This window comes from Humulus lupulus, chromosome 7 (genome assembly GCF_963169125.1).
Source record: "Humulus lupulus chromosome 7, drHumLupu1.1, whole genome shotgun sequence".
In the NCBI taxonomy this organism is placed as follows: Eukaryota; Viridiplantae; Streptophyta; class Magnoliopsida; order Rosales; family Cannabaceae; genus Humulus; species Humulus lupulus.
This window is the reverse complement of record NC_084799.1, coordinates 6,508,065-6,518,762: the sequence shown is the minus strand read 5'-3', so window position 1 is coordinate 6,518,762 and position 10,698 is coordinate 6,508,065. Positions and strand designations below refer to the sequence as shown.

The 10,698-nt window shown below is 35.2% G+C and overlaps 1 protein-coding gene across 4 annotated transcripts; it reads right to left on the bottom strand.

The window, feature by feature from the left end:
- Positions 1–1,107: 1,107 nt before the first annotated feature.
- On the bottom strand, positions 1,108–10,395 carry LOC133790505 (G-type lectin S-receptor-like serine/threonine-protein kinase At4g03230). 4 transcript variants are annotated; one of them, XM_062228163.1, is made up of 8 exons: positions 9,063–10,392; positions 8,816–8,944; positions 8,494–8,705; positions 8,187–8,397; positions 7,844–8,081; positions 7,613–7,763; positions 7,209–7,510; positions 1,108–2,058 (listed from the first exon to the last, which is right to left on the bottom strand). In XM_062228163.1, the coding sequence occupies exons 1-7, from the start codon at positions 10,342–10,344 to the stop codon at positions 7,211–7,213; spliced, it is 2,523 nt and encodes an 840-aa protein (XP_062084147.1). In that variant the 5' UTR covers positions 10,345–10,392; the 3' UTR covers positions 1,108–2,058; positions 7,209–7,210. The 4 variants fall into 4 exon arrangements, with proteins under 4 accessions (XP_062084147.1, XP_062084146.1, XP_062084145.1 ...); XM_062228162.1 differs by lacking the exon at positions 1,108–2,058 and adding an exon at positions 5,101–5,229; XM_062228161.1 differs by lacking the exon at positions 1,108–2,058 and having other exon boundaries at positions 7,022–7,510.
- Between the last annotated feature and the right edge of the window lie 303 nt (positions 10,396–10,698).

Below are 10,698 nucleotides of genomic sequence, written 5' to 3'. Positions count from 1 at the left end.
GAGAGAGGATGAGGCGTGATTAGGGTGAGCTGAATCCGAATGAGAGAGAGAGAGAGGAAACCCCCAAATGATATTTTTCATTTTCATTTGGCGCTATATTTTCACTTGCCGCCTCCTTGGTAAAATTTCAGCTTTTTTTTTTTATTAGTATATATTTATAACACTTCTAAATATATGTAATATTTTAACGTAATATATAAGAAAAATTGTTGTAGTGAGTGGGGATTGTGGTGTGTATGCTGTCAAGCACATTGAGCATCTAATGGTCGGTCTTCCATTGGAAACTATCTGCGATGAAAATATGGAGGTGTTCAGGAACAAGTGGACCACAGACTTGTGGTATCAAAATTTGTTACCTTGATGATTGTATATATACAGGGTCTTTACATGTACAGTTTCTTGTTCACATTTTTTTTATAACTTTCATGGGCTGTTATCGAGCTAATATCAAGCTATATCGAACTGTTACCGAATTATTGTTGATCCCAAAAGAGGGTGTTTTAATATTTAAACTCGCAAGTGCATGAATCGTTTCGGAATATAATGTTCATGTAAGTACGAGGTCGAACCCATGGGAGTTGACTAACATCAAAAGAAACTATTTCAAACAAAGTAAGAATATTCTAACCTAGTTCCAAATATTTGATGAGATTTTTGTTTTAGAAAAATAAAAGACAAGTAATAAAAAGATTTAAGATTAAATAGAAAAATGGTTTTCAAATGATATATGTAAAATAAGATTATTAAGATATTAGAATCCACAAAATGCAAGTTCAATAGTATTTATAAGTATATTGATTCCCAAGTTTAGATATAGTTGAAATAAATCACACTATATATTTTTCAAAATATATTTTTTATTCAAGCACAAGTTACTTTAAAAAAAAGTAGGATTTTTCTTCACTTATAAAAGATATAATTTCTAAGCATTAGTTGTGTTACAACCTAATGAAACTACAAAAAATCAAAGAGATTATGTTTAGGCAAAATATGATACTTATGCTCTAAGAATTAGATGTGAACAATTTAATGAAAAACATTTAATCAAAGAATATCATATTTTTGCATAATGAAGAGCTAAGTGTAATATGCTTTAACAATCAATAATAGATGAAAAATGCATATCTTTGATAGAAAAATCCATAAACAGTGTTGTACAAATGGGAAATCAACATACAACAAAAAAAAAAATACTATCTAGTTACATTTTGCTTCATCATCATTTTAACAACCTTTGAAAAAGATTAGAAGCTCATAACTAGATTGAAATAAAAATTACAAAATAACATACTTGACATGCTCTTCAAAAGATGAAAATGGTAGAGGGAAAATAGTGAAAAGAAGAGAGAAAAATATGTGTAGAAGATGTTGAAAAGATGAAGAAGAAGAGCCCACCAAATGGTCTTACAAGACTCTATTTATAGGCAAAATATGGAGATTAAATTAATCAAATTAAAATAAATAAATTGATTAATTTAATTGTGTTGGGAAGTGGTAGGATAAATAGAGTAAGTGTAAGAGTATTGGAAAGATGAAATGTTTGGTTGGGTAAAAGATTAGTGAAAAGCTAGGGTAAAAAATAAATTAGGAATGTTTATTTAGGTAAGAAAAATAAGGAAGAGTGAATTGATATTTGAGTGAAAAATATTGGGAATAAAAATGAGAGTTTTGGCCTTTTGGTGGTGGCTGTGGCAGTTGGGTTGTCTTGGCATGGGACATCATGCGAATTGGGCCAGGCGTGGCTTTTGGGCATGGGCCTTCTTTGCTGAAGGAAGGAAATGCATCACAAGATGATGCGCGGCTGGAAGAGCATCAGGAGAAGGCAGATGATGACAGCTGGCGTTGGGAGGTCTTCAGGAGGCGTGGGGAGCTGGGTCACGTGGAGATGAGCTGGCTGCTGAGGCAGATTTGGGCCAGGCGGGCTGGGCTCAAGTGGCAGGCGTGGGCCTAGCTTGGGCCTGGAGAGAAATGCCACATTCCTTGTTTTCCTTTACAGAAATGCCATTTTTTTCACCATTCTTCTTGTTTTTCAAGAGCAAATAACATACAAAAAATTCCCTATAAAACAAACATAAATTAAATTAAAACTAAATATTTTCAATAATGAAATATACAACAAAAGTTCAATGAAAATATTAATTAAAATTTAATTTACTTAAACATTTAAGCTCAAAATTGCATCTTTTTACTCCTAACTTAACAATATTAATTTTAAATAATTAAGCCATAACATTTTACAATAATATAACAATAAAAATACACAAAAATCTATAAAATTATAATAAAGCTAATAAATTCAAAAAGTAATTAAAACTTAATAATTTAATTAAAAACTTAAGAACTAAATCATTTTTAGCTTAAAAAATGTGGTAAAATAACTCTAATTTCTAGAGTTATCAATTATCAAAATTTGTTACCTTCATGATAATCTTGTATACGGGGTCTTTACACGTACAGTTTCGAACTGTTATCATTTTTTTATAACTTTCATGGGCTGTTATCGAGCTAATATCAAGCTATATCGAACTGTTATCGAATTATCAAAATTTGTTACCTTCATGATAATCTTGTATACAGGGTCTTTATATGTACAATTTCGAACTGTTATCATTTTTTTATAACTTTCATGGGCTGTTATCGAGCTAATATCAAGCTATATCGAATTGTTATTGAGCAATATCATTTTCATATCGAACCATTAACATAACTTTTAAGAAAAATCAAATAAAAAGAGTTTATTAATACAACAAGTTCAAATGGGAAAAAAGAATTTAAAGCCTAGCTTTGCATGTAGCCCTGTTGTGGCCAAGACCACCATACATGCTACACTTGCGCTCTTTGCGAATGATTTCGCCATTCGATAGAGTGCGGTTTGTCTTCCTTCTTCCCACCTTATTCTTCTTCGGTCGACCAACTGGTTGTTTTTCAACGGGAATCCCAACTTGCATTTTCTCTATGTTCTCGGGAGCTTCCCAATCATCCTCGTTGCCAGTTGGGTAAATTGTTTCTTTGTAAGACTCTCTCCACATCTCAGTAGTGTAATATGGTGAACACAGTGAGTAAATGTTGACACTACGCAAGATGGCCGCAGCCACACCATGAACACAAGGGTAACCCATTATTTGAAACTGACCAAAAGAGCATGATTTGGTCATCAAATTCACCTCACCATCACCTTCTGGGTCTACCACATGAAATTCAAACGGTCCAAGAGGATGGACTTTCAAGTACCGTGCATCATCCGCAATGCCTGAGACATCTTTCTCATATATTGTTGCTAATTTGGATGTGCAGTTCTCTACCTCCTCACGACGCGCGGCAAACCATGACTGAATTGTGAAACGAATGAATTCCACAAAAGTAGTGACTGGGAAGGTTTTTGCATCTCTGGTTTTGTTGTTAAAACTTTCAGCGTAGTTGCTTATCGTTATATTGTATCGATTCCCAGGAAAGTAAGCATGAGTCCACTTATGGAAGCCAATACCCTCAAGATATTGAGCTATGGCAGGATCCATTTGCTTTATATTGTTGAAGAACCTGTGAAATTTTGACTTCCGAAATGCATATGCCGCATTCCACATCTCCTTGTGACATTGATTGGTCTTGAACTTAGCGATTACATTCATACTTATGTGATGGTAGCATGCGCCGTGGTAGGCATCAGGGAAGACCAACTCAAGAGCATGAATAATGCTAGCATGCCTGTCTGATACAAAAGACAGATTATCAACAACTCCAATGGCTTCCTTCAATTTCATCATGAAATACTTCCAAGAAGCATGATTCTCACTGTCAACAATCACGAATGCAATTGGATAAATGTGGTTATTCGCATCCAATGCGACAGCACACAACATGTGGCCACCGTACCCTGACTTCAAGAAAGTGCCGTCCACACATATAACAGGACGACATGATGTAAATCCCCTTCTACAACTCCGAGTGAGAAGAAACAGTAAAGAAAGCGATCGTCATCTGTGACAAAATCAGTTATTGTACCTGGATTCTTTTGCTGCAGCATGTACAGGTAAGAAGGTAACTTGGAGTATGATTCTTTAGGTGTCCCCCTGACATAACCGAGTGCCTTCTCTCTGCATCTCCAAGCCTTCATATAACTCATATCGATCCCAAAATTATTCTTCATATCCTCCTTTATGTTGTTTGGTGGATAGCTAGTGCTATCAGTAGCATATTTGTTCTTGATAAGGTGCCCAATGACAGAAGGTGCTGCTTGACGGTGGTCTTTTTGTCGCAATTCTAGTGAGCAAGTATGTACACTAATATACACAGTGATCTCAAACATCTCCGATCGCGCTACTTTTTTCCCTCTTATTCTCCAACCACAATCAGGATCCTTGCAGGTGATATACAACACATCAGTACCAGACTTCTTAACCATAAACTCAAAATTATTCTTCATTGCGAAGAGAGCCGCTTTGGTTTTCAATTCCATCTTGTTCTCAAATGTCTTCCCAAGATGTAATTCCCCCAACGCTACATCGGATGAGGGTGATTCAGAATGACTACAAGCCATGATATCTTCTTTTGTAAACATGAGAGCACTCCATTTTCTGTTATCTTCTGTTGAATATTTTGAAATGTTCCCTGTATAGTTATATTCTGTCCCACCAGGACGACTAGAGCTGGTGCCAGGTGTTCGACGTCCTAGACTTGGTGGGTTCGCCCGTGCAATATGATGTATTGGTTGTTCTTGTGCTTGTTCTACTTGCAAATGTTCAGCTACTAGATCATCATCCACTGAATTGTATCGTAAGTCCTCATTGTGTTCAGCTACTGGATCGTCATTCACATAGGGGTTGTACTCATATTGGTTGTCCCTCAGGTCACCAATAGGAAATCCTAAAGTACTGGCTGCTCCCTCAGGTCCGGGAGTGGAATATGGGTCTGCAATGACAATCTTTTTAACAGGAGTGACACATAAGACCAACCTTTCTTTAGATGTTACTCCTAAGAATGCACGGACACCAAGATCACTTTCAACATGAACGGGTGTAAACGGTTGGTCGCCGCAAGTGTAAGGAACCTCCAATTTCAACTCATACATCTGTTTATCAACTTTAAGATCCTTGTGCAATATGTCAAGAAGTTGCAAGTACGTTACAATATCCTCCATCGGTATCACCATGCATTGAGGGTCCTTGAAAATCCACTTATTCCATTGTAATTCCCAAACACCATTGTAGGATATAAAAACGTAGACAATAGAGCCTGTGTTGGAAAAAAAACATTAACATTGTCAGGAAAACTGTCATTTTTTCAGAAATTCATGAAAAAAGAACATTATCGAGCTTTATCGAGCTATCATCGAGCTTTATCGAGTTAGCATCGAGCTCTTATCGAGTTAGTATCGAGCTACCATTTCTTAAATCAAACATAAAACCTAACCAAAACCTCCATCGAACCCTATCGAGCACATATCGAGAAAACCTAAGCCTATCGAGCTCAAATATTGTAGGGTCCAATCGAACCCTTATCGAGTTTCCATCGAGCACAATCGAGCACTAAAACCTAAACCTATCGAGCTATAATCGAGCTTACATCGAGCTCATACAAGACTTTCTTCTACATACAATCGAGCTCATATCGAACCGTTATCGAGCTCCTATCGAGCAAAAAAGTTGCAGAAAACCCAGAAAAATGCAGATCACGGAATCTCTCTAAAAAATGCAGATCGCGGAATCTCTCTAAAAATTCCAAAAAATACACCAATATAGGCTCAGATCTGTTCAAAATAGCCAAAAAAATGTAAACAAATAATACCCAACACATAAAATGTACAATCTTATTACCCATGATTTTTCTCCTCCAAAAACTCTCAAAATAGATGTTGTCTTTGATATTAACAGCTTCACAGAGACAATGGAGATGACTAACAATGATTTTGACAAGAAAATTATACAAATCTGTAGGTTTTATGGATGATTTCGTGAGAATGAGAGAGAGAGAGGGGGAAGAGAATGTTTTATGATTTTTTGATATAATGGGAGGAGTATTTTGGGTATGAGAGGAGTGTTTAGCATCAAATTAAAAATATTATTAGTGTTGAGATTTTTTGGTAATATTAGGCATCATTAAGTATTAAAAGTGAAATTTCCCAAATAATATTCAACTAAAAACATGACAAATTTGTCAAAACAATAAATTTGAAGAAAAATAATTTACCAAACGAACAATTCAAAACAAAACAGCAAATATTCTACCGAACAATTATGTTATTATATTCAATTTTTTAGTCATCAAAATTAGGTTTAGGGGTATTTGAATCATTTTACAAAATACAGGATCCAAAAAATAATTTGTCAAAATACAGAGTTCAAAAAAATAATGAGACAAAATATAGAGTCAAAAAATATATAAACCCTTGAAATAAAAGTAAAGAATGAGAACTAAAGAAAAAATAAATAAATAATTATAATGTCAAATAGATTACATCCTTCTCAAAAACAAATGTTTCACACTTTCACCCCCAAAATATTAATAATAATAATTAAAAAAAAACAAAGTATCAATTAGCAGCAAGGCTTGGGAGTAGTTTCCTTGAGGTCTTCTGAGTAGGTTAGGTTTATGATGTTGGCATGTAGTATGTCCTAAACCAAACATATTGAACTAATATGTATGTTGTTTGTTGATATGTGTCATATGTTCTAAACAAAGCATTGCAAGGTACAACCTTTAGTTTTCTAAGTAAGAATATCTGAGAAAGTTAATAATGAAAATTTAAAAGTCAGAGGAGCATTGGTTGTTAGGAGTGACTTTACAGATTTTAGTAGTCCTGTGCAAGCAGAGATGCTCCAATAAGTCTTGGGTTAGCACCTTCAAGAATTTAATATGAAGCTTTTTAAGGAAACCATGATTCCCAGATCGTCAAAGCTCCACAAATTTAGTAACTAATTACTAATATTTTCAGTCATAATTATTAAATATATTTGGTATTAAACCAAACCGATCACACCATTAAATGAACATTCATGGCATATTCTCTGTTTTAGCTTATAATCTCTTTGCAAAAATTTAAAAGCACCCTTCATTTCCAAAACATATGTAATGTAAATAAATAAAAAAGAGGAAAAATTGTTATAATTTTTTAAATAATAAAGAACAAGGAAGCGATTGATGTGAATATTATGTTAATTTGTGTGATATGAATTGTTTCGCAGAAAGCAACTTGGATAATAAGAAGAACTTACACTTATCGGCCATGCTCTAAGCTAGTTGTTAACTCGTTAACTGATAATGGTTTATTAGGAGAGGCAGAGGTAGAAATAGATCTCCACGCAACAAAGGCTGGTTGCTTAGGATTTGATAGGCTTGCTGTTTCATTCCCAAGCATGAACACCACATTTGGCATGGTGGGACGATCACTTGGGTCGTCTTGCACACACAACAGCCCCACATTAACACATTTCATGAATTCATTTGTGTTGCAACTCTCACTTAACGTTGCATCCATTAGATCCAATGCTTTGTTATCTCTCCACAATTTCCATGCCTGCAAACAATCATATTGAGAATGATCATTCAGATAACGACCAAAAGAAACCAAAAATATAAATGTGAATGATATAGAATTATTATATGTATCAACACTCACATATCCCAGAAGGCTCAAGGCTTGTTCAGATTGGTAAAATCCCGTATTTCTCTTACCACTTACAATTTCTAAAAGCATAACACCAAAACTGAAAACATCGGATTTAATTGAGAAAATTCCATCTAATGCATATTCTGGAGACATGTATCCACTGTGCATAAAAAAATTTAGTTTGATATTTACAGATATAAATATGTGACTGAACAGTTGAGCATAACATGCAAAACTTACTATGTTCCTACTACTCTTCTTGTGCTTGCTTCAGTTTGTTTGCCTCCAAATATCCTAGCCAAGCCAAAGTCGGAAATTTTGGGATTCATTTCTTCATCTAATAGAACATTACTTGTTTTCAAATCTCTATGAATAATCCTTAATCTTGAATCATGGTGGAGATAAAGAAGACCTCTAGCAATTCCCAATATGATGTCAAAGCGTAACTCCCAATTTAACAACACACGTAATGTTTGATCTAGCAAAATTTACATTGAAAATTTGATTTTAATTCTATATTATTATTAGGAAAAAATTTATTGTACTGAAAATTTACTTGAATAATTCACATGAACAAATTTACCAAATATGAATGAGTCCAAACTTTTGTTGGGCATATATTCATACAGTAATAATTTTTCTTCTCCTTCGACACAATAGCCCAAAAGTTTGACAAGATTCCGATGCTGAAGCTTTGCAATCAACATAACTTCATTCTTAAATTCCTCTAAGCCTTGTCGTGAGCCACTTGAGAGCCTCTTTATAGCAATTTCTTGACCTCCTCGAAGTTTTCCCTATTAGAGTTCCATGCAAAGATAAATAATCCAACTAAAATTTATGAAGATAGTTAAAAAAATTGAATAGGACCGAGTACAATGAACATTATTTACCTTATAAACAGGGCCAAAACCTCCTTGTCCAAGTTTGTTTGCGTCTAAAAAATTATCTGTAGCCATTACTATAGTTTCCAAATCAACAAAGGGCACATCTATACCTTCTCTTTCATCTTCTCCAAACTGGCATGATTTTATGTGGTTGGCGATTTGTTTCTCAGTATCATACAAGCCAACTACCTGTTTTCCCCAAGTTTTCTTTTTGTCACCTGATTTTACACATCACTTAAAGTTAGACACTAAATAATAATAATATTTTGATCAGGTATCAGAAGTTGTAAGCACATGAGAGGATTTGCAGTCTAATAGTTATTATTACCTTGACTTTTGATCTTTTTTTTTCTTCTCTGATAATAAAGAGAACAAACAATACTTAAGATGAGAATAGCAGCTGCTATAATTCCCAGGACAACATAGAGTATCTTCGACTTCAAAAACTTGATCACTTCTGTAATAAAAATTTAAACAGTACGAGAGAGATTAGCTTAATAGCATGCCATTTTTGTGAAGATACAAATGACAAAAGACCCAGTCGAGTTGGACGAGGATGGTCCTTTCACCCTTACTGTTTTTATGATCCTGAAACTCAGAAGCTGCTAGCTTAACATAGATAGTGGTACTGTCGTCACCTGCTGCCAACAAATTTATGACATCTTCTAGCCAAATTGAACAGCTATTGCTCTGAAAGGCATAAGCTGTGCAAGAACAGATGTTTAGACACCTTGATTTGCATTTATCGGAGTCCCATAAATCCAAAGAGTGTATATTTTTCCTTAAAATTCTGTTGTTGTCAGGTAATAACATGTTGGGCATCTCTAAAAATCTGTCTTTCTCACCATCAGGAAGGCTGTCGTTACCACATTTAAGTTGGGATACTCTTGTGCAACCACCAGAATACTCCTTCAAATCCCAATCACTCTGAGACGTGGGCTTAAATCCCCTCAAACATTTACAATAGGGCAAGGACCTGCTATCGCAGCTGCCATATGGCCCACAGAAAGCATAAGTTTGACATTGTGTTCTCGGTTGAGACCAAGACAAAGTCCATCCATTATCAGGCAGATAATTTAGTTGCTTAATCTGCCCAGAAACATCCATCACCAATCGAGATGTGATTGTAGAAGTGGGTTTAACCGAATATGTAAAATAACTTTCATTTTCATTCGATACAACATTGAAAAAGCTAAAAATGCGTCCATTCCAAGGTCCACTAGTCCAATATCTCCTAGACTTATCCCGAAGTATGATAAACGAGTTGTCGGTTTCGTCTAGCTGAAGAGTAAAGAGGCCTGGGGAAGGGTCTATGGAATTCTTCCATGAAGTCAGAACTTGGTAGGTTTTGGTTATTTTGTTGTACGAAATTTTACTACCAGGAAGAAAGGTATGAGTAGGATTATCAAAACTTTGCCATAAAGGATTTGAAGAATTGGAACCATCACTTAACACTAGATTTCCATTATCTCCAAGTACTGCTTGTACTGGGGAGGAACTGGTGGAGCTTACATTTGTGGACCAAATTGGAAGTTTGGACTCATCGAAAAGAACTAAATTACCATCAGAGATTTTCACCTCAGAAGAAAATCTATCTAAAACTGGCTGCTCTCTATTTGCCACCCATACTATAGTCTGGGTCTTTATTTTCGTGTACCACATGCCTATATAGAATTTAGAAGTATCACCTGGATCAAAGAATCCGAGAGTAAAGACTCCACCTTTAGAGACAATGGTTTGGTCACCAGAGAGGGATTGGCTTGCAGAGATGGTATCAGCTCCAAAAGAGAGATTGGTCTTCAAAAACAGGCAGATGAAGAGAACAAGCAGGGATCTCGAGTTGGTCTTGATATCCATGGCTGCAAGTAATTAATATTGTGGTTGCATATTAATTTAAATGAAATAACATATAGAAGATCACCATAACGAACAGGAAGAAAAGTCATTCAAGAAGCTGCTTTTTTGTTTAATGAACCTTTCTGTTCTGACGACAACGCCCTTGGGTGTGTACTAGTTTTGTGTTTGGTTTCCATGACAAATTTTGCGCTCATCTATTCTGATTGAGGGCATTTCGGTAATCATAAGTTCGTTCGCGTTGGTCTTCACAAATTTAGAACAATCAATATTTGTCGAAAAGTAGTCAAGTGTGAGGCTGTCCGAATCCCTCAAAGCAAGTGGCATAATTATTGAATGGGAAGACTAAGACCATAA

Coding starts and splice junctions, on each gene's coding strand:
- LOC133790505 (XM_062228163.1), bottom strand. CDS start 10,344: ATGGATATCAAGACCAACTCGAGATCCCTGCTTGTTCTCTTCATCTGC. Junction 8,945..9,062: donor GTTTCAGGATCATAAAAACA/GTAAGGGTGAAA, acceptor TTTTTATTACAG/AAGTGATCAAGTTTTTGAAG. Junction 7,764..7,843: donor AGAAGAGTAGTAGGAACATA/GTAAGTTTTGCA, acceptor TTTTATGCACAG/TGGATACATGTCTCCAGAAT.